General features: G+C 47.5%; 1 protein-coding gene across 2 annotated transcripts in view; it reads left to right on the top strand.

Moving 5' to 3' along the window:
* The window catches only part of ELFN2 (extracellular leucine rich repeat and fibronectin type III domain containing 2), a 74750-nt gene that overhangs the window by 40354 nt on the left and 6406 nt on the right, over positions 1-27990 (top strand). For both annotated transcript variants that reach the window (XM_074271620.1, XM_074271619.1), the window contains exon 3: positions 24000-26987. In XM_074271620.1, the coding sequence (XP_074127721.1) occupies positions 24543-26963 (2421 nt within the window). In that variant the 5' untranslated portion in view covers positions 24000-24542 and the 3' untranslated portion in view covers positions 26964-26987. The remainder of the gene's footprint in view (positions 1-23999; positions 26988-27990) is intronic.

Here is a 27990-nt window from a genome sequence, read left to right as displayed (position 1 = left end):
TGCCTTTGCATTAGCTGTCCCTCATGCTTGTGATGCCATTCCTTCTCACCTCCTTTTAGAATCTCTGGTTTTCTTCAAACCTCAGTTCAAGAATCACTCTGTATGAAGCCTTTAGTGTTTCCCCCCCTACCTCCCCTCATTACATTGCATGTAGTTTGTATTTACATATGTATACATACATATGCAGACACATATATATGTGTATATAAATACACACACACATATACTTACTGTTTACCCTCAAAAGAATATGAGCTCTTTGAGAGCAGACACTTTCATTTTGGTCTCTATCTCCAGCACCTAGAACAGCGATGGCCATATAGCAGATTTTCCACAAATGGTCAGTGATTAAATGACTTTAGAAGTCCAGATTCCTATTTCCCAGGCTAACTCCTTTTCTTTGCCTCCTCCTTCCTTCCATGTTTTTTTTTTCCTTCCTGCCCTGACAGTCCCCTTCTCCCAAAGGCTTTTCTTTGTCTCTACCCACTTTGCACCAGTGGAGCACGAGGTGTGCAACCAGCAGGGAATGGGGTGTGTGTATGTGAATGTGTGTGTGTGGGAAACGTTCTGGAGGCAGAGAATGACCACGCATCTTAGTGATCTTGGGGGAGTGGGAATCAGGGAAAAGAATGGCGGTGGGCTGAACAGTCACACCTCCAAGAGGTCTCTGACCAAGACTTGGGAGAATCAGTGAAGCAGCATTGAGGGAGGTGGAGCAGGGACCCCCAGCCAGGGAGGGAGGAATGAGTGGGTGGATTGGACAGAGATGGGAGGGGATCACTGGGAGCAATAGCTGCAGGTTTCATCGGCTACGCTGCTGAATTTGGGAATGGGAACACTGTAGGAGGGGTCACAGTGAGTGGGGTACCGCATGCGGTAATCAGAATTCGATAGGGGTACTTAAAGCTCAGGGCTGGGCGTAATGAAGATAGAGCAGGGGGTTGGCTGGGATGGAGACAGAATCAATAGCTGTTTTTTATGGAGCTCCTATTAAGTAGAACATGGTATATGAAGGAATCGATAGGAATGATTCTGCTGAAAGAGACTCAGGGCAGGAGGGGAAGCTGATCTCCTCAATGGAGCTGAGGGTGCTCTGTTCTAGTCGGCTGAATGAACTTAAGCTTGCAGGAACCTAGTAGTGTAGCAGAGCCTGGGGAGGGCTGAAAACGGGCTCTGTTCTTTCCTTGTTTTATCATCTTGGTCAAATCATTTTTCTGCAATTCCTCTGTAAAAAGGAGTTTGATCCAATGATTCTGAAATTTGGTGGCTTAGAGGTATGGGTTCTAGGCTGTTAGTGCAGTCAGCCAGCCTTGTTAAAGTGCTTACTATGTGCCAGACATAGGTGCCTGATCTAGGTGAACCAGCACACTCTCTAAGATTCCAAGTTTGTCATTCATTCATCCATTCATCCCTCCCTCCCTCCCTCCTTCCTTCTCTCCCTCCCTCCTTCCATCTATCCATCCATCCATCCATCCATCCATCCATCCATCCATCCATCCATCTATCCATCCATCCATCCATCCATCCATCTATCCATCCATCCATCCATCCATCCATCCATCCATCCATCCATCCATCCATCCAATCATCCATTCATTCATTTCCTGGGCACATCACAACCTTCCTCATCTGTAAAGTGGTGGTGGGAGGGTAATTAGCAACACCTATTTCTCATAGGTCCAAAGAGGCTCCAAATAGTTAATGCACGTAAAATGCTTTGCAAACATTAAAACATTTATTATTAGCTCTGCCATTAAATCCCTGTGTGACCGTGGGCTAGTCACTCAGCATTATGAGCCTCAGTGTCTCCATCTGTCAGATGGAGTTAATAACACTTGTCTTCTCCCTTAGAGGGCTATTATTGTACGATCAAATTAGCTAATGTATGTAAAGTACCTGGAAAGCCCTGGATGAGGGTTAGCTGCTATTATATTTGTGTGTTAAAGAAAAATCTATTCATTTACTTTTCCAATAAATCAATATTTCAAGAAGCTCTGGTTTCATCAGCCTGAATGCTACTACCTTCTCTCTCCTTGTGTCCATTGCACCTCAGTAGCTGCTCTCTGACAGCTATTATGGTCCCCAAATACCTCTTCCACTGATGATGAGCCTCTGGGAACAGATTTAGGATGATGGGAAAAGTGACCTGGGCTGTACAAAAATTTTCTGGCTTGGGAGAAAGGAACTATCAGGGGCTCCCTATTGCTATGAGGATAAAATGTAATCTGTTCAATTCGGCATTTAAAGCCTTTTATTACCTGGCCCAGAATAGATGGGCGGCAATTGCTCGGTGAATTGAATGGAAGTTCAAATGAGTTATAAGCCCCAGTTTCTGGTCCCAGCTCTTCAGATTGCCTTAGTAAGGCATATTAGTTAACATATATTATACTAGTACCTTTTCATGCTGCTTTAAGGTTTACAAAATGAGATGATGCTATGAGATGGAAGAGAGGAATCATTATTCTTAGTGTGGATCTCACTGAGCAAGGCTTGGCTTTTAAAGCTTTCACTGAGGCTCCCAAGCTAGGATGATCTGACTTAGTTAGCTCCTTCGTTCTTTTGGCTGTTGTCTAAGACCCGATGCAGAGAAGGTGCTTTCTTCCAACTGTGAAAGGACTTTCCTCACCTGAGAGTTCCCTATAATGATGAAACCATATACCTACCTCTATTTATCCACATTTTGCAGATGATTTTCAGATTATTTTTCAGAGATTAAATCACTTGCCTATTATTATTCAGCTAGGACTTAGGTTAGAACCTAAGAGACATCTGGGGTGTTCACCTAATTCTGTCCATTCATTTTTTAGTCATTTGTTTGTTTGTTTATTTTTTTGAGGCAATTGGAGTTAAGTGATTTGCCCAAGGTCACACAGCTAGGAAGTGTTAAGTGTCTGAGTAGAACCTAAGAGACATCTGGGGTGTTCACCTAATTCTGTCCATTCATTTTTTAGTTATTTGTTTGTTTGTTTTTTTGAGGCAATTGGAGTTAAGTGACTTGCCCAAGGTCACACAACTAGGAAGTGTTAAGTGTCTGAGGTTAGATTTGAACTCAGGTCCTCCTGACTTCAGGGCTGGTGCTCTATCTATTGCACCACCCAGCTGCCCCTGCCCATTCATTTTTTTAGATCAATGCAGGAGGCCAAGAGAAGTGGTGATTTGTCCAATATCACTCAGTGACTATTGTCATTTAAACTCTGCTCCTTTTCCCACTTGATTATATCTAATCCAACTTACAAGTAGGGAAACTGAGACTAACAGAAAAAAAAATGCAGCTTAGAACCATATGATCTTTGATTCTGGTTGAGAGGAGGGGCCTCAGAGTCCAACACCCTCATTTTATAGATGAAGAAACTTCAATTACTTTCCAAAGGTCACACAAGGGATATGTGGAAGATCCTGGAAGGTTCTCTGACCCCAAATCCTGGAGTCTTTCCATATTCCCAAATTGCCACATGAAGCTTTAGAATGAGGGATTAAAAAGTCCTGAAAAGGGAAGAAAAGTGGGTCTGTGGAGACCTCTGTCTCCAGCATCCCCAAGGAGTAGAGGGTTCTACCTCTGTGACGGCCAGGAAACCCAATGGAGGGAAGTCACGTGGCCATTTAGGGATGGAGTATGGCCAGAGGGCCTGTGTCTGCTGCCTCCCCTCTCAGGGAAGGAGAGATGTGCTCATCTGTCAGGGGAGTTCAATAATGAATGAAGTCCAAGTGTCGAGAACACAGGCAGCAGCCCTGGTGTAATAACAGGGCCTGTATTAATAAAGCAGATAATGAATATGCAGGTGTGTCTAAATGATTAATGAGACTTCTGATGGCCATGGGAAGGGGTGCGTGAGTCACTGATTATGGAAATGTGAATCCTGCATCTGTCAAGGGAAGGGGAGAAACTATGGAGTCGTTGGGTATGAATGAACTGGTGAAGAGAGAGGGGGCTAAATGAGGCTGGGGGACAGGGTTCTGAGGCTTGTTCCAAGTAGAATGGGCACTGAGCAAAGGCAAAGCATCAGGAGGTGACAAAGGAGTGAATGATCACTCATGCCTTGGAAACAGTTTGTGCCCTAAGCCCCCTCCCAGCTCTGGCATCCCCTGTTCTAAGCCCCTTCCCAGCTCTGACATTCCCTGTTCTAAGCCCCTTCCCAGCTCTGACATCCCCTGTTCTAAGTCCCCTCCCAGCTCTGACATCCCCTGTTCTAAGCCCCTTCCCAGCTCTGACATCCCCTGTTCTAAGCTCCCTCCCAGCTCTGACATCGCCTGTTCTAAGCTCCCTCCCAGCTCTGACATCGCCTGTTCTAAGCTCCCTCCCAGCTCTGACATCCCCTATTCTAGGTACCCTCCCAGCCCTGACATCCCCTGTTCTAAGCTCCCTCCCAGCTCTGACATCCCCTGTTCTAAGACCCCTTCCAACTCTGATATTCTCTAAGATCCTTTCCAGCTCTGATGTTCCCTGTTCTAAGATCCCTCCCAGCTCTGACATTTCCTCTTCAGAGGCTCTTTTTATCTCTGACAGTCCATTTCATTGGTCTCCATTCCTACCATCTTCAGTTTTTCAGCCCCATCAGGGCCTCAGGTTCGCACTGAGTGTCTGTAAGAAAGTTACTTAGACTTAATAAACCCAATTACAACTCCTGCTCCTCCTTCTTCTTTGATGTCCTCCTCTTTTTTCTTATCTGCCATGGGGCAGCTGAAGATTCAGCCCTGCCCCTGGAGAAACTGGGTCAGGTAGTGAGCCAGAGGGGCCTTGCCTAGTGGGTTGAATGGGAAGAAACTGGATTCTGAAGTTCTAAGGGAGCTCTCAGAGAACCCAAGAGACTCTGGACTCCCTTCAGTTTATGCTCTTTCTGTTCTGCCCACCTGCTCCCTGGGCTTCAACAGCTCCCCTGTGTGTGGCTCCAGGGCTGGCTTCTCCCCTTTGGGGTTTCATTCATTCCCCTCCCCATTCATTCTAAGTGATCTCATCTTCTCCTCTTGGGTTCTTCCTTCTCCTTCATCCCCATTCTCATCTTGACTTACAGACCAGGATTCTCATTACAGTTCAGCACTGTAGGATCCATGTTGTAAGTTATATGTAGCTCTTGTAAATATAGCCCTATGTGTGGGACTCCCCTAGTCGAATAGAAACTCCTTGCAGGCAGGCCTCTATTAACTTTTGCCTTGTTATCTCCACTTTCTAGCACTATTCCTGACATCTAGTAGGTGGTTAATAAAGGCTGGTTAATTGGGAAAGTCACTTCCCCTCTCTGCACTTGGAGACACTTCCATCAAATGAGATTGGAATGGGAAGCAGTATATGTGAAGAGAAGGTTGGGTGTGGAGTGAGGAGAACCTGTCCCAAGCCCTCCCAGCTCTGATATCCTCTATTTAAGAGCCCTCCAATTTCTAACACCCTCTGTTCTAAGAGCTCTCCCAGCTCTAACACCCTCTGTTCTAAGAGCTCTCCCAGCTCTAACATCCTCTGTTCTAAAAGTTCTCCTAGCTCTAACATCTTCTGTTCTAAGAGCTCTCCCAGCTCTAACATCTTCTGTTCTAAGAGCTCTCCCAGCTCTAACATCCTCTGTTCTAAAAGTTCTCCCAGCTCTAACATCTTCTGTTCTAAGAGCTCTCCCAGCTCTAACATCTTCTGTTCTAAGAGCTCTCCCAGCTCTAACATCCTCTGTTCTAAAAGTTCTCCCAGCTCTAACATCTTCTGTTCTAAGAGCTCTCCCAGCTCTAACATCTTCTGTTCTAAGAGCTCTCCCAGCTCTAACATCTTCTGTTCTAAGAGCTCTCCCAGCTCTAACACCCTCTGTTCTAAGAGTTCTCCCAGCTCTAACATCCTCTGTTCTAAGAGCTCTCCCAGCTCTAACATCCTCTGTTCTAAGAGTTCTCCCAGCTCTAACATCCTCTGTTCTAAGAGTTCTCCCAGCTCTAACATCCTCTGTTCTAAGAGCTCTCCCAGCTCTAACATCCTCTGTTCTAAAAGTTCTCCCAGCTCTAACATCTTCTGTTCTAAGAGCTCTCCCAGCTCTAACATCTTCTGTTCTAAGAGCTCTCCCAGCTCTAACATCTTCTGTTCTAAGAGCTCTCCCAGCTCTAACACCCTCTGTTCTAAGAGTTCTCCCAGCTCTAACATCCTCTGTTCTAAGAGCTCTCCCAGCTCTAACATCCTCTGTTCTAAGAGTTCTCCCAGCTCTAACATCCTCTGTTCTAAGAGTTCTCCCAGCTCTAACATCCTCTGTTCTAAGAGCTCTCCCAGCTCTAACATCCTCTGTTCTAAGAGTTCTCCTAGCTCTAACATCTTCTGTTCTAAGAGCTCTCCCAGCTCTAACACCCTCTGTTCTAAGAGTTCTCCCAGCTCTAACATCCTCTGTTCTAAGAGCTCTCCCAGCTCTAACATCCTCTGTTCTAAAAGTTCTCCTAGCTCTAACATCTTCTGTTCTAAGAGCTCTCCCAGCTCTAACATCCTCTGTTCTAAAAGTTCTCCCAGCTCTAACATCTTCTGTTCTAAGAGCTCTCCCAGCTCTGACATCTTTTGTTCTAACAGCATCTAGCTCTGCCTTTGTTCTAAGAGCTCTCCCAGCTCTAACATCCTCTGTTCTAAGAGTTCTCCCAGCTCTAACATCCTCTGTTCTAAAAGTTCTCCTAGCTCTAACATCTTCTGTTCTAAGAGCTCTCCCAGCTCTAACATCCTCTGTTCTAAAAGTTCTCCCAGCTCTAACATCTTCTGTTCTAAGAGCTCTCCCAGCTCTAACATCCTCTGTTCTAAAAGTTCTCCCAGCTCTAACATCTTCTGTTCTAAGAGCTCTCCCAGCTCTGACATCTTTTGTTCTAACAGCATCTAGCTCTGCCTTTGTTCTAAGAGCTCTCCCAGCTCTAACATCCTCTGTTCTAAGAGTTCTCCCAGCTCTAACATCCTCTGTTCTAAAAGTTCTCCTAGCTCTAACATCTTCTGTTCTAAGAGCTCTCCCAGCTCTAACATCCTCTGTTCTAAAAGTTCTCCCAGCTCTAACATCTTCTGTTCTAAGAGCTCTCCCAGCTCTGACATCTTTTGTTCTAACAGCATCTAGCTCTGCCTTTGTTTTGTGAGCTTTCCTAGCTCTGACATCCTCTGTTCTAACAGCATCTAGCTCTGCCTTTGTTCTAAGAGCTCTCCCAGCTCTAACATTTTCTGTTCTAAGAGCTCTCCAAGTTCTGACATCCTTTATACTAAAAGCTTTCCCATCTCTGACATTCCCTGTTCTAAGGATCTTCCCAGTCCTGGAATTCTCCGACATTCACCCCCTCACCTTTCCCCTTCCTGAATCAGCCTCCCTATCTGTGAGGGAGCAGCCTAGAGAGTTCTCACCTTTCTCACTCCCAGGAAACACTCTGAAGAAACGGAAAAGGGGAGGAAAAAAAATCACCCAACTCCCCACATGCATAACAGGGCTGAAGAGAATGAGAAATATTCTAGAGATGAAAAGAAATTACCATACGCCAGAATCTTGTTATTCAACCTAATTTTCAAAGGACCACAGCTGTCGCACTGAGATAATCTGTTAATTATAACAGTCATTGTGTTTTAGTGAAGGGAAAGAAACCCAGGCACTTGAACATTTGGGGAGAAGGCTGAGGGGGGGTGGGGATTTTGAGAGAAAGGAGGTGGGGACTAAGTCAAATGAGGGTATGTAAAGATTGACTGCCCTGCTCCACCTGAATCTTTAGCAAGGCACCTTTTAGTGAGTGCCTCCCAGTGGGAAATGGATCGGTAGTGAGTTCTCCATCACTAAAGGTATCCAAGCCAAAGCTGCATCAGTGCCATAGATAAGGGATGCCTGATTCAGATACAGGTTGGACTAAATGATTTCCAAGGTCTTTTCCATCTCCTGGATTGTGATTAGATTACGATAGCTCTCATTCCTCTAAAACGTTTTTAATTAAAGTTTTATTGATACCTCTTATTTGAGCATCACGGTAATTTCTAGACATACATGGCTTGCCCTCAAACCCAGTGATATTAATCTTTGTAATGAGGAAAAGTCCTTTAGTTAAAGCAGCTTATATAGCAAGCACATGGGACAGTGTATGCAACAATCTGCACCTGTATACTCTAGTTCCCTAGTTCCCTCTAGTTCCCTCTAGCTCCTAGTTCCCTAACTAGTTCCCTAGTTCTCTCTAGTTCCTCTCTAGTTCCCTCTAGTTTCTCTAGTTCCTCTAGGTCCCTAGTTCTAGTTCCCTCTAGATCCTTGTTCCCTAACTAGTTCCCTAGTTCTCTCTAGTTCCTCTCTAGTTCCCTCTAGTTTCTCTAGTTCCTCTAGGTCCCTAGTTCTAGTTCCCTCTAGTTCCCTCTAACTCCTAGTTCCCTAACTAGTTCCCTAATTCTCTCTAGTTCCTCTCTAGTTTCCTCTAGTTTCTCTAGTTCCTCTAGGTCCCTAGTTCTAGTTCCCTCTAGCTCCTAATTCCCTAACTAGTTCCCTAGTTCTCTCTAGTTCCTCTCTAGTTCCCTTTAGTTCCCTCTAGTTTCTCTAGTTCCTCTAGGTCCCTAGTTCTAGTTCCCTCTAGTTCCTCTAGTTCCCCTAGTTCTCTAATTCCTTAATACTAGTTCTCTAGTTCCCTAACTTGTTCCTAGTTCCCTAATGTTTAAAGCTGATTGTCCGGCACTTCTCTACCTGCCAGTATACTGTGGGGAAGCACAGATAATACTGGTTCCATTTCACAGGTCAAAAAACTCAGATCATCTTAAGAGACTCAAGGACAGGGGCTGTGTATTGAGCCCAGAGAATCAGTAGAAGCCAGCCCCTGTCGTCAAGAAGATCACAATCCATTTGGGGACCTGGGGCATTTGCCTACTCAGTAGTCAGACTCACTGAGGACTAATAAGCTATTGGGAGTCTGGAGGGGGGCTCTTTCCTTCTTCCAAGGGGACAGGGGGATGTTTTAGCTGAGAGGTTCAGTTGGACCTAGGGAAACTGAGTGGGGGCTCAGCTACAGAACTAGATGTGAGTCTGGGTAAGGGGGTCATTGGTAGTGACTTAATAGATGCTTGAATTATTGAGTCATAGTTCTAAATATGGCATCTCAAAGTCTATTTAATCTAACCCCTTAATTTTACAGATGGGAAAACTGAGGTCTATAGAAAAGAAGTGATGCATAGGGGGTCATACAGCAGAAGGGTCTGAGGCAGGATCTGAATTCGAGGCTTCCTGACTCCAAGCCTTGTACCCCATCCACATTGGTTCCTACTTGCTCAAGTTGACTGGGAAGGTAACTTCTCCACTCCCATCACTGTTCGATTCACTTTATGTAATCCCATCAGCCAACAAGCATTTATTAACCTCTTACTATTTTCCAGGCACCTTTCCTCTTAAAGGAAAACAAAGAAAGGCACTTCATCCCTGCCCTCAAGAACTTTCCATTCTAATGAGGGAGACAACATGGAAATAAGGCACAGCCAAAAGCAGCCATCTCAGAGCAAAAAGCATTAGGACCTGGCCTAAATTTTGTCCCCTCCTCCAGGAAGCCTCAATAAAACTTATAATAGTGGATCGTGATTGTGACAATAATAACAGCACATTTAGAAATTACTTTGTGGTTATGAAGTACTTTATAAACCTTATTATCTCATTTGATGCTTTCACCACCCTAGGAGGCAGACAGGTAGGGCCGGTTTTGAATTCAATTTAATTTAGCAAATGTTTATTAAATGACAATTTATTTTGTTCAAGGGAAACCCGGATATTAAGAGCATAACATGGAATGATAATTCCAAACAGATGATCCTAATCTAGGTCACTTTCACACTCTCAGCCTCAGTTTCCTTATTAGTAAATGACCCCCATGATGGTCCCTCTCAGCTCTACATCAAAGATGCTTTGATATGGCCTCTGATACCTACTGACTGTATGATGCTTGCTTACCTCACTTTCCACATCCATACCATGGGAAGGTTGGACTCAGTGACCTCTAGGTTCCTTGCAGTTCTGGCTCTATGAGTGTATGACACACCGCTGCCATTTACAATATTTACACGCTTTGCCCTCCTTGATAGTCATGATAGAAACTGAGCTTCAGTTTCCTCGAAGTAACAGAAGGGAATTTCAGGAGAGAGCCCTTTAAATCTGAGAGATCAGGAAGTCTTCCCAGAGGAGGACCTGCTCTTTGCATGGATGAAAGGAAGGAATCCAAAAAATTGGCCAGGAAGAGGGCGGTGCATTTTACTCCTGGGGGATGGCTCGAGCAGATGGGCAAAGGCAAGAGATGAAATGTCTGATTTAGACAAGGTGACTAGGGACTGTGGAATGATTGACTTAGGACTGGAAGGAACCATAGAGAACACTCTCATTTTTTCAGATAAAGAAACTGAGCCTCAGAGAAAGATATTTACTCAAGGATCAAAGGAGATGATAGTTGGAAACGATTTACCGTAGTGCCTGACTCATAGTAGTCACTTAATAAATGCTTATTTTATCTTTCTCCTCCCAAGGTCACCTAGGTAAGCTTTTAGAGGTGAGATTTGAACTAGGTCCTTTGCAAGGAACTGTTCTTTCCATTGTACCAACTTGCCTCCTCTAAGAGAAAGACTATGGTAAATAAGGCTGGAAAGGTAGCTGAAAGCCAGATTGTGGAGGGACTTCAAATTCCAAGCTGAGATGTTTGTCTTTCTGCCTATAGGCAAGGAGGAGCCCCTAATACTTCTCGAGCAGGGGAATGATACAATGGGAAGATTATTCTGTCAGCTCTGTGGAGTATGTCTTGGACAGGGAAGAGACTGGGATCAAGAAGAGTTAGGAGGCTTACCGAAGTGAGTCAGGGAAAAGATATGAGTGGCTGGACTTGGGAGTGGAGAGACCAGAGATGCTAATGAAGTCTTAAATTGATTGTATGAGAGGAGTGGAGAGGCTTTAAAAAGTCCAGACTGATTCTGAAATCCTGTGGATTAGAAGGGGCCGTCCCCTCGGGGACATTCCTGGCTTGCCAATCCTTCCTAAGCTGGAGAGACCAACGTGATGCTCCTACTGGCTTCTGAGCAGGACAGAGGAGAGAGGGACTCATGTCTCCCATGGCTGCTTCTTCCTGGATTCACTATGGCTCTCCCTTTGTTGCCTATGAGGTCTGATGGAGTCTGTTGTCTGTCCCGGTCTACATCTGGGACACTCTGTCCAACTCTGGAACAACCCTGTTTGGGAAGGATGTGGATAAATTGTGGAGTGTCCATAGGGGAGGGCAGCCAGGAGGTCTTGGGAAAATGCCAGCTGAAGCTTCATTGAGGTAACTAATGATGCTCAGCCCTGAAAGAGAGCACTCCCTTCTGGGATCGCTGTCTTCAAGTATCAGAAGGGCTGTCATAAGAAAGAAGGATTCGTTAGCTTTGTCCTGCTTGGCTCCTGGGAGCAGCATGAAGAGAGGGGATGAGGGTGGGAGAGAAATGCAAAAAGGCAGATTATGGTTCAATGAAAGAAGTGACTTCCCAATAATTATAGTTGTCCAAAAGCAGAATGAGCTACCTTGGGAGGCAGATAGCTTCTTGGAATGGGAAGGTACATTAGAAAGGATGCTGGATTTGGAATCAGAGAATCTGGTTTTTCTTCTTGTTAACTGGGTGATCTTGAGCAAGTCATCTCATTGGGGCCTCAGTTTCCTATCTGTCCAATGAACAAGCCAGACCAGAGGATTTCTAAGGTTCTTGTCAGCTTTGAATTTGTGATTCTCTCAAGAGGTGTTGAATGTCATAAAGTAAATTCCATCTTAACATGTTTGATTGATTTCTTTTGTTTTTACATCAGTCATTTTTGGATATGTCTAACTCTTCCATTCTCTCTCCTACCGCCAACTGACCCCTAGAATTGAACTTTCCTTTGTAACAGAGAAAATCAGTTGAGCAAAAACCAATTAAATACAGTGACCTCACTGAGAGGTTTCATTATTTGTTCTCTGGAACTGCTTCCTCAGGTACTCAGCATTGGGCTTCCTTTTTTTTTCTTTTTCTTTCTTTTTTCTTTTTTTTTTTTTTTTAATAGTATTTGATTTTTCCAAATACACGTAAAAATAATTTCCAAGAAACATTTTTATAAAACTTTACGTTCCAAGTTTTTCTCCCCCCCTTCACTTCTTCCTTCCCTCCTCCCAGAGATTGCAAGCAATTTAATATAGGTTAAATATGTGCAATTCTTTTAAACATACTTCCATATTTGTTATGTTGTACAAGAAAAATCAGATCAAAAGGGGGAAAAACCATGAGAAAGGAAAAAAACAAGCAAACAAAAACAATAACAAAAAACTGAAAACACTATGCTTCGATCCCCATTCAATCTCTGGATATGGATGTCTTCTTCCAATCCAAGTCTATTTGAATTGCCTTGAATCCCCACGTTGTTGAGAAGAGCCAAGTCCATCACAGCTGATCATCATATAATCTTATTGTTACTGTATAGAATATTCTCCTGGTTCTGTTCACTTCCTTCAGCATCAGTTCATGGAAGTCTTCCTGGGATTTTCTGAAATCATCCTACTTATTGTGTCTTTTAGAACAACAATATTCCATTATATTCATACACCATAACTTATTCAACCATTCCCCAATTAATGGGCATGCACTCAATTTCCAATTCCTTGCCACTCTAAAAAAAGGGATGCTGCAAACATTTTTGCACATGTGGGTCCTTTCCCCTCTTTTATGATCTCTTTGGGATACAAAATCAGGCTTCCTCTTAGAGGAAGCCTTTTTTTTTTTTTTTTTTTTTTTTTTTTTGGCTTGCAGTTTGCTTGCAGTCATTGTATACATCCTTCTGACTCTGCCTATTTCAGTTCTCATATTCTGTAGAATGGATTCTTGATCAAGGGCAGACTAGACAGGATGATCTCTGAGGTTCCTCCCAGAGTGAAGATTCTGGGGTCTCCTTTCATAGCTTATTGCAGCAGAATAGGAGAACAAAGGGGTGCTGGTAGGCAGGACCCTTTACCCAAGTGGGAGATGAGATTTACTCACTGAGGCTGCTGTTCTCATGGCTCCATACAGGAACCTGGGTTGCCATAGAAGACAGCTGTAGTACTTTGGAAAATCCATGAAATATGGAGTAATGGAACTGTGTCAGGGCATCCCAAGTGGAATCCCAGTTCTATCTCTTACTGCTTTCCAGATCTTGGCAAATTGCTTCATTTCTATGAAATTTCACCTGAAAATGAGGAAATTAGAATAGATAATCTTTGAAGTACCTTTACCTCTAAATCTATGATCCTTTGACTTTAGCTTCCTCTAGAAACAGGATATTTGGATAAAGAACCAAGCTGGAATAAAGATATGGCCAGATGAGATGAAGTCCATTAATGGAGGAGAGGGTAGGGATTAACTCTTTCCAGGAGGTGGAGAGGGCTGGTCTTGGAGCTCATTCTTACCACATCTGCCACTTACTAACTGTGTGACTTTGGGCAATCACTGATTTTCTCCAAATCAAATTAGCATTTAGGGATATCTATTCTGTACCAAGTAGCATGATTAGTAATTTTAGTGTAATAACATCCCACAAATAGGGATTTACAAATATTTTCCTCACTTCCCTTAGTCCAGTTAAAAATTTCCAGTCACCCAGGTTCTTAACTTTGGGGTCATTCTGGAGTCCCCCCTCTTCCTCATTCCACCCATCCCAACATTTCTCCAGCCTTATTGATCTACTGCCACAACATTCTCATTCTTCACATCTTCCCCCTTCTTTCCCTTTCTTCAGGACTATTCCAACAGCCTCCTCCTTTGCCTCTCTGCCTCTAGTCTTTTCCTTTCAATCCAGCCTTACTAAAGAGCTATTTCTGGGGCCCAAATTTAAGCATATCACTTCTCTAATTCAATCAACTCCATTTTTTTCTAAGATCAAATGCAAACTTCTCTGTCACGTAAAGACTTTCATAAACTGCCCTTCCAGTAAGCACTTGGACAGCTCGGTCTGAATACTCCATCAGCATTTTAAGTTCTCCACTTTCCATTATTCCCATTTATACATTCTATGGTCCAGCCACACTGACTTTCTTGGAGTTCCTCATCCAGAAAATTCCATCTCCCATCTCCATGATTTTGGAGAGACTCTCCCATGCCTGAAATATTATCTTCCCTTCCTCTTTCTCCTAGATTCCCTAGTTGTCATCAGAACTCTGCTTAAAAGCACATCCTACATGACCCTTTCTTTAGGTGCCAGGGCACAGACCATTTAGTGCCTGCCCTCATTCTACATTACTTTGCATTTATTTTGTCTGTTTTCTCCATTTTCTTCTATGTGTTTACATGTCTCTTTAAAAGCAGAATTTTCTCCTCAGTTGTGTCTCTGTGTCTGGCACATCAGCTAGTACACAGTAAATAGTATTTAATAAATGCATGTTGATAGATTGATGAGGTCACTGGGTCTCCAAGAAGAAAAGGGGAAAATCTCACCAGGGTCACAGAGGGTTAGACAGCCACCGAGTATCAGTATCTGGACTTGAACCCTGGTCATCTGACTAAGCCAGCAGCTATTTGCCTTCCACCAGGCATCAGATTCCTTCTTTCTCCGGGTTGTTTTGAGGATCAAATGAGATAATGGCTATAAAATGCTTTGTAACAGTCAAACCCTATATAAATGTCAGCTATTCTTATTATTCAGCTGGGGACCTTTCAAATATGTATTAGAATTTATTCTCAGACATCATTTATTCCATGGAAAGCATTTTTAAATGGTCCCAGCTCCTAGGAAGCCAGCTGCTAAGTGGGGAGATGTGTGAGTGAGTGAGTGTGTGTGTGTGTGTGTGTGTGTGTGTGTGTGTGTGTGTGTGTTGGGGGTGGGGAGCACGGAGACACAGGACAGATTGCTCAACAAGAGTTCAGTCCATCCCCAGGTTCATCTGGACATCACATCTGCACACCATGCCTCATCTCATTTGATCACAAGAACAGGGCTTTAGAGTTGGAAGGAAGCTTTGGAGGACACCCGAGCCAATCTCATTTTACAAATGTGGAAACTGAGGCCATAGAGGTTCTGAAATATGCTTATGGGAGTGTTGATATGGAATTGGAACGCATGTCTTCTGGCTCTAAAGTCTGGGCCGAAATTGCTTAGGAAGCTATCATGCTTCAATGGGGGTGGGGAAAGGAACAAACATGTTATTGATGATGAAGAACTTTATTTAAGAGAATAAGCACCTACTGTGTGCAAATGTCTCATCTGATCAATTGGTAGAGGTCTGATAAGGATTGATTATGAGGAGGAGGATGATAATGGAGATTTGAGAGAATAAGCAAGTCCAATGTGCAAATAGCTGATCAATTAGTAGAGCCCTGGCTTCTAGGGTTCTGTGATTCCCTCTTTGATGAATAGGGAAACTGATACCCCAAGGGATAAAGGATTGATCCAAAGTCACAGAGGGAGGCCAGCTGGAAGCCAGGTCTCCTAACTCCCATTCCCAGATCTTTGCACCGGACCTGAGCCGGTTTCATCTCTTGACACTGTCTAGCCTGGTGAAGGAGGATCCTGGCAGAGAGGGACCCAGGCTGCTATTCTGGAAGGACCCTTCTCTCCTGCCTACTCTTTGTGTCTCTACTCCCTGCTCCCCCTCCCTCTCTCATCTCCAACCCCTCCTCCCCCAGGACTCCGGCTGGAGCACAGTGGTTACAAATCCTTCTTAATCCTGAATAATGATATTAACACAGACCATAACAATGGCACATCTGAAAAGCAGGGGGGCTTCCGACAGCCCGGCAGGCGAGGGGAAGGCTCCCGGTGCCAGGGTTTATCAGCCACTGCAAATAAGATTTCCCCAGCTCAGGCTGACGCTGCTGATTCACACACCCCTGCTTCCCGGAGGTAGTGCCAGATGGGGGCCTTTTCTCCTCCTCCCACCAGGAGCAAATGCTTGTGGATTCTCACCTTCTGCTTGGTTTCCTTGCCTGGTGACCCTGAGCTTGTCTCTTTTGCTTATTATTTTTTTAAAAAATATCATGTGCCTTCCCTTTTAACTAAATAAAACTAACTTCCCATTTAGCTAAGTAAAACAAACCAACACAGTGGCCATGTCTGACAATAGATGCCTCATTATGCATCTATAATTCACCACCTCTTGGGAGGGAGAGAAATGTTTCACTATCAGTCGATATGCTTCCTGGAAAGCAGCATATTTCAGCGGAAGAAGAACCGCGTCTCGCACTTGGAGGACCTGAGTGTGAATCTGCCACTTTTGACCACGGCCACCTCGGATAAGTGGCTCGACCTCAGTTTTGTGTGTAATATAATGCACCCCATAAAGAATCATATATAATATTCTGTGCCCATATCCCCCATCCTATAAAGAATCATATGTAATATTTACAACCATAGCCTCTCTACCTCATAAAGAATTATATGTAATATTCTGCACCCATAGCCTCCAACCCATAAAGAATCATTCATAATATTTTGCACCCATAGGTCCTCCACCCATAAAGAATTACATATAGGGGGGCCGCTAGGGGGCGCAGTGGATGGAGCACCAGCCCTGAATTCAGGAGGCCCCGAGTTCAAATCTGGTCTCAGACACTTAACACTTCCTAGCTGTGTGACCCTGGGCAAGTCACTTAACCCCAGCCTCAGGGGAAAAGAAAAATTACATATAGTATTCTGCACCCATAGCTTCCATCCCATAATCATACATAGTATTTTGCACCCATCGTTCCTCCATACTATAAAGAATTATATAATATTTTGCACTCGTAGTCCCCCATCCCATAAAGAATCATATGCAATATTCTGTGGCCGTATCCCTCATCCTATAAAGAACCAAATGTAATATTTTATACCCATTACTTCTCTACCCCATAAAAAATCATATATAATATTCTGTACCCATAGCCTCCCATTCCATAAAGAACCAAATGTAATATTTTATACCCATTACTTCTCTTCCCCATAAAGAATCATATATAATATTCTGTACCCATATCCCCCATCCCATAATCATTTGTAATATTTTACGCCCATAGCCCCTCCACTTCATAATTATAAATAATATTCAGCACCCATAGCTTCCATCCCATAATCATATTTACTATTCTGTAACCATAACCCTCATCCCATAAAAAATTATATGTAATATTCTGCACCCATAGTCCATCTGTTGTCCCATCCCCACTTGTCTATTCAAAGGAGGGAGATGTTTAATCATCTACTCTCTAAAATTGGACACCTCTTATTAGGTGAGGAAGGAAGGAATGTGGATGTTCTCTTCCTCTAGCTCCTTCTTGGCTACACATTTCTCAGTCCCTTGAAGTTTGGCCTCTGACACCAGCCTCACTGAGCCAGCTTCCGAAAGGCTACTAATTCTCTTAACTGCTCCTTCCAATGGCTTCCCATTCTTCATCCTTCTTGATTTCGCTGCACTGTTATTGGTGAAAACCTCCTTGTCCCAAGTGTCTTTGTCTCATCAGGATGTTTTTGTGACATTGTTCTCTCCGTGTTCTTCTTCTGTCAATCTGTTTGCTCTTTCTCATTATCCTTTGTGGGGTCTCCAGCTATGTTACACTTGCTATGGTTGATGTCTGGACTTTAGGAGCGCTGTCTTGCCTGAGCCCTATTCTTATTAGACTGTGAGCTCCTTGAGAATGGTAACTGGGAGGGATCTTAGAGAACAGGGAATGTCAGGGCCAGGAGGGATCTTAGAACAGGAGATGTCAGAGCTGAGGGAGCTTAGAACAGGGGATATCAGGGCTGAGGGAGCTTAGAACAGGGCATGTCAGAGCTGAGGGAGCTTAGAACAGGGCATGTCAGAGCTGAGGGAGCTTAGAACAGGGGATGTCAGGGCTGGGAGGGATCTTAGAACAGGAGATGTCAGAGCTGAGGGAGTTTAGAACAGGGGCTGTCAGAGCTGAGGGAGCTTAGAACAGGGGATGTCAGGGCTGGGAGGGAGCTTAGAAAGAAGATGTCAGGGCTGGGAGGGAGCTTAGAACATGTCAGAGCTGAGGGAGCTTAGAACAGGGGATGTCAGAGCTGAGGGAGCTTAGAACAGGGGCTGTCAGAGCTGAGGGAGCTTAGAACAGGGGATGTCAGGCCTGGGAGGGAGCTTAGAAAGAAGATGTCAGGGCTGGGAGGGAGCTTAGAACATGTCAGAGCTGAGGGAGCTTAGAACAGGGGATGTCAGAGCTGAGGGAGCTTAGAACAGGGGATGTCAGGCCTGGGAGGGAGCTTAGAACAGGGGATGTCAGAGCTGGGAGGGAGCTTAGAACAGGGGATGTCAGGGCTGGGAGGGAGCCTAGAACAGAAGATGTCAAGGCTGGGAGGGAGCTTAGAACAGAGGATGTCAAGGATGGGAGGGGACTTAGAACAGGGGATGTCAAAGCTGGGAGACACCTTTAACTGACCCATTCATTTTAAAGATGATAAAACTGAAACCCAGAAAAGATGGATCACACTATTAACCAATTACAAATCTGGGATTTGAACCCACACCTATTGAATCTGGATCCAGGAAGACCTGGATCCAAATCCCACTGCAGACACTAGTGTATGACTCCTTCAGACCCTCAGTTTCCTCATTTATAACATGGGGGGATGGGGAGGTTGAACCACATGGTTTTGAAGGTACACTATCTCCACATATGATTTTATGACTACACATGCAGAACATTTTTTGTCATTTCCATTTAGCAGATAAGGAAAATGAGACCTGGACAATTTAAACATTTGCTATGGGCTCAGAACAAGTTATCATTGAGATTGGAAGTGAAACATTGAATTTAATGGCTTCTCTTGTTTAATGTTTTTGTCCGTGTCCCCACCCCCCACATCACCTTCCCTCCCATCCTTCTCTTGACATCACACAGATCCAGAGACATATCTATCTCTTTTCTACTTTGACATACTCTCCCTGTAAAGCCAACCAAAGGTGTCAAATCTCCCTGAATGTACCCTTTCAGGGCACAGGGACTGTCTTTTGCATTTTTTGGTGTCCCCAGACCTTGATACAATGCCTGGTATACAGTAGGTGCTTAATAAAAGCTTGTTGACTGATTGGAAACCACTGACATTGTAGAAAGAGTTCTGAATGTGGAATCCTACAACTTCAGTTAAAATCCAGGCCCAACTTATTAGCTATTTGGCCTCAATTTCCTTATCTGTAAAATAAAAGGGCTGAATTGCTAAGTCTCCTGTTTATTAATCCAGGATTCTAAGATCCTTTTGCTAAATGAACCTGTCTCTATCCATGCCCAATACGAAGATGGAACTGAGCTCAGAGACTGGGGCATGGGTAGGGTTGGGAGAGGGATAAAGAACTTCTACCCTGAGCCTGGCGGCTGTTTCTCTGAGCCATCCAGAAGTACTCCCCGGGGATTGCGTGCATGACTCGGTAAAGGGGCAGCTCTTAGCTCCATTTAGGCAGTGGGAGAATAAATCTCTGATTCCGAAGAGCCTCTGTCCCTCTCACCCACTAGAACAGACACGACCTGCATCTCAATGAGGTAGCTGTTGGGCTCTGACCACTGTGTGCAGACTTCCTCCCTTCCTGCTTCTTCCATTACAGATCTTCTGCAGAGAGCAGCCCTTTGGTAACGTTGGGTGACTGACTGACTGAATGAATGAATGAATGATTGACTGAATAAATGAATGAACTATAGAATACGAAGTTAGAAGAGACCCTAGAGATCCTTTAGCACAGTTACCCATCCAACCTTCCCCATTTTTCAGGTTAGAAAATCAGCCAAACTTGCCCACAATCACATAAATAGTAAATAACCAAGGTAGCATTTGAATCCGGGTCTTCTAATTCCAAATTCAAAAATCCGTTCCACCATGCTAAGGCAGGGAGGAATATGCTGTCCCTGGGAGGGGTCTTTCTTTGGCCACACAGGCTGGACAGTGTAGCCCCCCCCGCCTGGGCTGCTGTCGGTCCCCACTTCTCCCTGCCCAGGTCTCCATTTCTTTTTTCCCATGCAGCCTTCACCCAGGTGAGCTTTCTTCGAGGCAGAACCAGGCAGAGGGCCAGCTGCTAGTGTCAGCAGAAGCGTGGCCATCTCTTCCCTTCTCCTCGTTCTCGATGCGTCAGCTGGTGACGGCAGCTCCAGGGACAGAGGACGCTGACGCATCCCTACCTACTTGGAGTAGGGAGGTCTCTAGGCTCCCTGGCCTGATGGTGACTCATAAATGGCCCTAGGCTTTAGAGACCCTGAGGAGAGAGAGGGTGATGGAGGGTCACCTTGAGGTCTCAGGTTGAGGGGAGGAGGAGGAGGAGGGAACACCAGCCTGAAAGGCAATGTTCTCTATTTTCCATTCTAGCCTGCTCATACAAAGACTGGTCAGGATTTGAACTTGAGACATAGGATCATAGATTTGGAGCTGGAAAAAAAAATTCTAAGAGATTCATTAGTCCAGTGCTCTTGTTGTACCGATGTAGAGAAAATGACTGATCTAAGACCACACAGCTAGACAGCACCAGAGCCAATATATTACACAGACTTGCTGGTTTCCTATACTGGTTAAGTGCAGGGCTCATCCCCACCCCCACCTCCACCATGTAGCTCCTTCCACACATAAACCTACCCATAAACAGATTAGGTAAACGCCCCCTTTAGCAAATTGCAAACTCATGTAAATCCACAAAACACACCTGCCAGCAAACCTGTTTTTCCCTAAATGTTCCCTGATGGGAGAGGAAGGGATGACTATTGAGAGGAGAGGATGGAGAGCTGTCCAAGGTGACTGGGACAGGAGAGCACACACACACACACACACACACACACACACACACACACACACACACAATATTATTGAGGCTGGGTCTCTATCCTATGACCTTTAGATTGGGAAACAAGACAAGGAGGGTTGTGAAAGATCATGTAAACAGATACGGTGATATATACCATGTATATACATATATATTTATATACACACACTTATAGATTCATCAATATATAGCAATGTATACTTGGAATCATTGTCTGATTTCCAAGTCTTTCCATTGCCTCCCATTGCCTCTTCCACTTTTGAGACTGTGAGGATTATTATCTCTACTTTACAGGTGAAACAACTGAAACCCAATAAGAATGTGGATGTAGAATTAGCAATCCAGGTAGTTAAGTAACAAAATCATGTTTTGAATCCAGGTTTTTTCCTCGAGACTAAATATGGTGTTCTTCCCTTTCTACCCTTGGTCAAGGTGATGAGATTCCCTTCTCCCATCAGTCATTTCTTTCCTTGGCTTGCGGTTAGCCTGGATTGTGTGTGGGATACAGAAACAGTGAAAATGTCCCCTTAGGTTCCAGCTTCTTGCCCCCTTAAGTCTTCTGCCTCCTTCCTCCAAGGTGCTTGACTGTTCAATTCATCTGTGATCAAGGCTTAAGTCTTGCATGCACCTGCCCTGATCATTTGCAACTCCCAGATCTGTTCCCTCCTCTTCCTGGACCAAGCTGCCATCTTCCAGATCTTGCAGTTTTCCTGAGCCTCTCCTTTGCCTCCCTTCAGTCTCACTTCCTTCAGTTTCTGCCCTTTGGGGCCACAAGGCTGAAAATTGGTTTTGCTTTTAACTACGAAGATTTTTTTTTTCATTTTTGGTTTAAGAAAAAATTAAGCAATTTCTCTTCCTGGAGTTTCCCCAAGGAATGGTGAAGGGAGGGGTTCTCTGGAAAAAGGCCTGCAGGAGCTTTCGCTGGAATTTTGTTTTTGAGATTTCAGTTGGTCTCCAGTCTGAGTGCATCAGACCATTTTCCAGAGTCGGGGGCATTCCTACAATTGCCAGAGAGCTCTGGGGTGGCCATTGGACATGTAAATTCTAGCCCATGGAGGGGAATTGGATTTTAAAAGGCTGAAAAGATAGGAAAGGCACAGACTGTGAAGCACTTTAAATGCAAACTAAATATATTTGGTCCTGGAGGAATAGGGAGTCACTGCAGTTTACTGAGTAGAGGAGTACTGAGTAGGTCTGACATGATCAGAGATGAGTTTTAGAAAAAATTGGCAGCTGAATATGGAAGGGACCAGTGGCAGGGAAAGCAAGTGGAAAGATAATAGTCTAGGAGAGAGGTCATGAGCCATGTGAGTGAAGAGAGGAGAAAGGTGGTATATATGTTATATAGTGTAGTGGGGCCTGGAATCAGGAGGATCCAAGTTCAAATCCAGCGTCAGCTACTTCCTAGCTGTGTGACTCTGGGTAAGTCACTCACTTTTATCTGCCTCAGTTTCTTCACTTGTAAAATGAGCTGGAGAAGGAAATGGCAAGCCACTCTAGTATCTCTACTAAGAAAACCCCAAATGGGATCATCAAGAACTGGATAGAACTGAAAAATAACCGAAAAAACATACTTGTAATGTAGGAGAGATGTAAAAAAAAGAGCCTCCGAGATTTGGCAACTGATTTGATACGTGGGATGACTAAGTGTAAGGAATTGAGAATAATATCCAGGTTGTGAGACTAACTGGGAGTACTTGATGGTAATGGGAAAATTTGGAAAAGAGGTTCCTTTAGGAGGAAGGAGGTAATGAGTTCCATTTTGCATAGCTTGAATTTGAGATGACTACTGTCTTCCAGATGGAAATATCCAATAAGAGGTTTATGATTCAAGACCAGAGAGAGACAATGACGGGATATATGGGTCTGGGAGTCATCTGCAGAGAAATAAAAATGGAACCCCTGGGAGCTGATGACATCACTCAATGAGAGTGTACATATGGAGGAAGAAGGGAATAGGGCCCAGAACAAAACCGTTTCCCGATGTCTCTGACTCCCCAAACCAAAACATTCCTTCTGGGTCACTATTCTCTGGGTGGCAAGAGAGAGTCTGAGAGAGAACTTTGGAGGATGCAAGTAGACTTGGATAAAAATCCAGCCCAAAGAAGGCTGAGTATTCAGGAGGCCATTCAGTTAACTGATTTGGGCCTCAGTTTCCTAATTCGTAAAATGAAAAGCATTTAATAAATTGCCTTTAAGCTCCCTCTGACTCTTAATTTATGCTCCTGTTATCCCTCCCTGAGCTCTAGCCTTCTTTTCCACCGGTGTCTGCTCTTGCTTTGGGCCCGGCTCCTTCCTTGGGGTTACTGTCCACCTCCTGGATCCAGGCAGAGTTCAGCCTACCCCCATTTTCTGCAGAAGACTCCCATTCTGCCCCCTTCCCAACCACATGCTCAGGACCGGGTGGCCCTATTCCCCCTCCCCCCACCAGAGCTGAGACAAGGGAATTATTTTTGGAACAAGAGCAGTTACACAACAAATGAATTATTTATCGTTTGGCATGGAAAAGAGATGGCGTTTTGTTCTTAGGGCCTCTCATCTGTTTTTCTCTAGTGGTCTATGTTCTCGAAGGCAAATCCCTGCATACCTGTGGATATAGACCACCTGTGTGACCTGAGACAAATCCTTGAGACTCTCTGGGCCTCAGTTCCCTCATCTGTAAAATGGGGCTGAGTGGGTTGAACTAGGTGACCTCTGAGGTCCCTTCCTGCTGGAGGACTGTAAACCTCAGGTCTTCCCCATGTCTGCTTTTTTTTTTTTTTTTTTTTTTGCACACACCCATGACAAGTGCTCACGTGTACAAGCAGGTAGGTGTCCGGAACAGAACCTGTCTGTGGTGGGGGGTTGGGTGGACTGTTGTGACGATCTGGAGACCCAGGAACTGAGTTCCAGTTCCATCTCTGCCCTTTTGTACCTGTGTGACCTTGGACATTTCACTTGCAAAGCCTGGGGTTCGAGAAGATGTGGCTTCCAAGTGTTGGATTTTATAAGGCCTTAGTTGATGTCTAAGGTTGCTTCTAGCTTGTTTTCCTCAGATCCTGTGGATTCTGCTGAGAGTTCTGAATGTCTTTTCTGTACTGTGGTAGGCGACTCCCCCCACCCCAGCATAATTAATCCCCCCAGCATTTCTTCCTTCCCTCTCCTCCCCCTCCACCCACCAAGCTGTCCTCCCTTTATGTAATAGCCCAGGAGTCCTCCGCGGCGAAGCAGGAAGCCCCCCTTTTGGTGACTGGCTGGGGGAGCTCCGCCGCACTGGTCCTCGTCCCTGGATCCCCTGCCAGAGGTTTGCCTCTGGGTGTTCCTCACGGATCCATTCTCTGTCTCCTCTCTTTCCCTTCCAGGCTCTGGGTGCCAGATGGATGTCGGCTCTGGCCGTCTCTCACCGTGCCTCTGCCTAGCTGCCTGTCTGCATCCTGCCTTCCTGCCTGTGCTCTGAAGCTCTAGGGGGCCCAGACCTGAAGGAGGAGGAGGAGGAGGAAGAGGAAGAAGAAGAACAGTAACAAATATTTGCTCTGGACTGCCCGGCCTCGGCTCTCCCTGGGCGGGGCTCAAGGGAAGAGGGCAGACTGGGCGTGCTGACTGAGGGACTGGGCAGAAGACCGTTCCTCAGAGCCGCCCCCTCGGGGGCACCCGGCCGGCCCCCCTTTCCGCCGGGATCCCCCAAACTGGACAGCAGTCAAAGTGGACCAGAGCTCGGGAGCCCCACCTGGCACCCCAGTACTGGGGAGGGGCATCCCTCACGATGCTGGCGGCGCCGGAGAGAACTGGGCTGACGGGCCAGGCTCGCGGCCGCTAGGCCCTCCCGGCTCCCCGCTGTCCCCGGCCTCTCCTCGCCCGCGGCCCGCCTCGATCCAGCCCTCCCGCCCGGCGGGCCTGCCCCTGCCATGCTGCGCCTGGGCCTGTGGGCGGCGGCCCTGCTGTGCGCCTGCCGGCCGGACGTAGCGCGGGCCGACTGCTGGCTCATCGAGGGCGACAAGGGCTACGTGTGGCTGGCCATCTGCAGCCAGAACCAGCCTCCCTACGAGACCATCCCGCAGCACATCAACAGCACGGTGCACGACCTCCGCCTCAACGAGAACAAGCTCAAGGTGGTCCTGTACTCCTCCCTCAACCGCTTCGGCAACCTGACGGACCTCAACCTGACCAAGAACGAGATCTCGTACATCGAGGACGGGGCCTTCCTGGGCCAGGCCAACCTGCAGGTGCTGCAGCTGGGCTACAACAAGCTGAGCAACCTGACGGAGGGCATGCTCCGGGGCATGAGCCGCCTGCAGTTCCTCTTCGTGCAGCACAACCTCATCGAGGTGGTGACGCCCACGGCCTTCTCCGAGTGCCCGGCGCTCATCAGCATCGACCTGTCCTCCAACCGCCTCAGCCGCCTGGAGAGCACCACCTTCGTGGGGCTCAGCAGCCTCATGGTGTGCGAGCTGGCCGGCAACCCCTTCAACTGCGACTGCGGCCTCTACGGCTTCCTCAACTGGCTCGTGGTCTTCAACAACGTGACCAAGAACTACGACCGGCTGCAGTGCGAGTCCCCGCGGGAGTTCGCCGGCTACCCGCTGCTCGTGCCGCGGCCGCACCACAGCCGCAACGCCATCACCGTCTTCCAGTCCATGTGCCGCGACGGCACGCTGCCCTCCCGGCCCGTGAGCCACCCCACTCCCTACACCACGGACTCCCAGAAGGACCCGGACGAGAACTCGGGCTTCAACCCCGTGGACTTCCTCTCGGTGGAGCCCCCGGCCTCCTCCACCACGGACTCCTCCATCAGCCCCACCATCAAGCTCCACTACGTCACCTTCACGTCGGCCACGCTGGTGGTGACCATCCCCTCCCCCTTCAGCAAGCTCTACGTCCTGGTCCAGTACAACAACAGCTACGTCTCCGACGTCATGACGCTCAAGAACAAAAAGGAGATCGTCACGCTCAACAAGCTCAAGGTCCACACGGACTACACTTTCTGCGTGGCGTCCATCCGCAACTCCCGCCGCTTCAACCACACCTGCCTGACCTTCGCCACGCGGGAGCCCGTGCAGGGGGACGTGCCCCCCAGCACGTCCACCACCACGCACTACATCATGACCATCCTGGGCTGCCTCTTCGGCATGGTCATCGTGCTGGGCGCCGTGTACTACTGCCTGCGCAAGCGGCGCATGCAGGAGGAGAAGCAGAAGTCCATCAGCGTGAAGAAGACCATCCTGGAGATGCGCTACGGCTCCGACGTGGACACCGGCTCCATCGTGCACTCCGCCCAGAAGCTGGGGGAGCCCCCGGTGCTCCCCGTCTCCCGCATGTCCTCCATCCCCTCCATGATCGGCGAGAAGCTGCCCCAGCCCAAGGGCCTCGAGGCCGGCATCGACACGCCCAAGGTGACCACCAAGGGCAACTACATGGAGGTGCGGACCGGGGGCGGGGGCGGGGGCGGGGGCGACGGCCTGACGCGGGGCGACGACGACCTGCCGGACCTGGACAACGGCCAGGGCTCGGCGGCCGAGATCTCCACCATCGCCAAGGAGGTCGATAAGGTCAACCAGATCATCAATAACTGCATCGACGCCCTCAAGCTGGACACGGCCTCCTTCCTGGGAGGGAGCGCCGCTGACCCCGAGCTGGCTTTCGAGTGCCAGTCCATCCCGACCAGCTCCACCGGGGGGCTGGAGCGGCCCAGCTTCCTCTCGCCCCCCTACAAAGAAAGCGCCCACCACCCCCTGCAGCGGCAGCTGAGCGCCGACGCCGCCGTGGCCCGCAAGACGTGCAGCGTCTCGTCCAGCGGCTCCATCAAGAGCGCCAAGGTCTTCAGCCTGGACGTTCCCGACCACCCGGCGCCCCCGGGGCTGGGCAAGGGGGACTCGAAGTACATCGAGAAGGGGAGCCCGCTCAACAGCCCCCTGGACCGCCTGCCCCTGGTGTCCCCCGGGGCCATCCATCACCTGGAGGTGAAGCCTTCGTACCACTGCAGCGAGCACCGGCACTCCTTCCCCGCCTTGTACTACGAGGAGAGCGCAGATACCTTGAGCCAGAGGGTGTCCTTCCTCAAGCCCCTGGCCCGCTCCAAGCGGGACTCCACGTACTCTCAGCTCTCCCCCAGACACTACTTCTCGGGCTACTCCTCCAGCCCCGAGTACTCGTCCGAGAGCACCCACAAGATCTGGGAGCGCTTCCGGCCCTACAAGAAGCATCACCGGGAGGAGGTGTACATGGCGGCCGGCCACGCCCTGCGCAAGAAGGTCCAGTTCGCTAAGGACGAGGACCTGCACGACATCCTGGATTACTGGAAGGGGGTCTCGGCTCAGCAGAAGCTGTGACCCTCTCCTTCCTCCCCGCCCCCGGTGAGGTGGGGGTGGAGAGAGGGACCAGGCGGGGAGGGGGCAGGCTGGGGAGGGAGGCCGAGGCTGGGGGGGAGGCCGGGAGGCCTGGGGGGGGTGGGCTACGGGGTAGGAGGAGGCCAAGGAACGGATACACACACACACACACACACCCGCACGCACGCACCCAATGCACACACCTGACCACCACCTGACTGTGAAAAACTAAAACTACAACCTGACGTAAATGGACAGAAAAACACAATTTTTAAAGTTTACAAACGGATACCGTAACCAGTTCTCTACTGTGCTGCCTGGGGGCGGGGAGACCCATTCCTCCTAGAAGTTTCTCCCGGGGTTCAAGAGGGGCAGGGCTGGGGAGGGAAGGAGGGGAAGTTCAGGAGGCTGCCATATGTATGCGGGAGGTGGAAGAGTCTGGGAATCAGGGCCACCGCAGGGACGTTCCGACCTGGAGCCTTCTCTGTGCTCCTTCGCTTTCGAGGCTGGGAGTCCAGGGGAGAGGGGACCCCTTGGGTCTCAAGAGGAGGATGGGTCACTTCCCTCTCTCGGCCTCCGCCTCCCTTCTCCAAAGGGCCTTGGGGATCCAGGACTTGGAGCTTGATCTCCCAGGTGGGAACCCGATCTCCCAGGATCCCTCTGCTTCAAGGCCTCTTCCCCAAAGCCCCGTTGCTTTGGTTCCTTTGCTTTGTGGGAGGCCTTCCTGAAAGGGGATTCCCTGCTAGCGCCCTCTCCCATTTCAGGGCCAGTCTCCGAGGAGGGGATGAGGACCCCGGCTGTTAGGAGTCTGCCCTTTCCTCGGCCTCCAGGGCCCTGTGTCTTTCAGTGAAGCCAGCAGGGATGGCTTTCACTCCTTGGGAGCATGTGGGAATGGGGAGCGGGGACTGTCAGAACGTTCAAAGTGTCTTCCAGGGAACGAGCAGGGAGTGGGGTTTGAAGTGGGGAGGGAATGATCCTGGAACTGAAGGAATGGGATTTCAGACAGCAGGGTGGTGGGAGCGAACGAGGG

The sequence above is a fragment of the Sminthopsis crassicaudata genome, chromosome 5 (genome assembly GCF_048593235.1).
Source record: "Sminthopsis crassicaudata isolate SCR6 chromosome 5, ASM4859323v1, whole genome shotgun sequence".
Classification (NCBI taxonomy): Eukaryota; Metazoa; Chordata; class Mammalia; order Dasyuromorphia; family Dasyuridae; genus Sminthopsis; species Sminthopsis crassicaudata.
The sequence above is the reverse complement of the archived record's forward strand: the minus strand, read 5'-3'. Positions and strand labels throughout refer to the sequence as shown.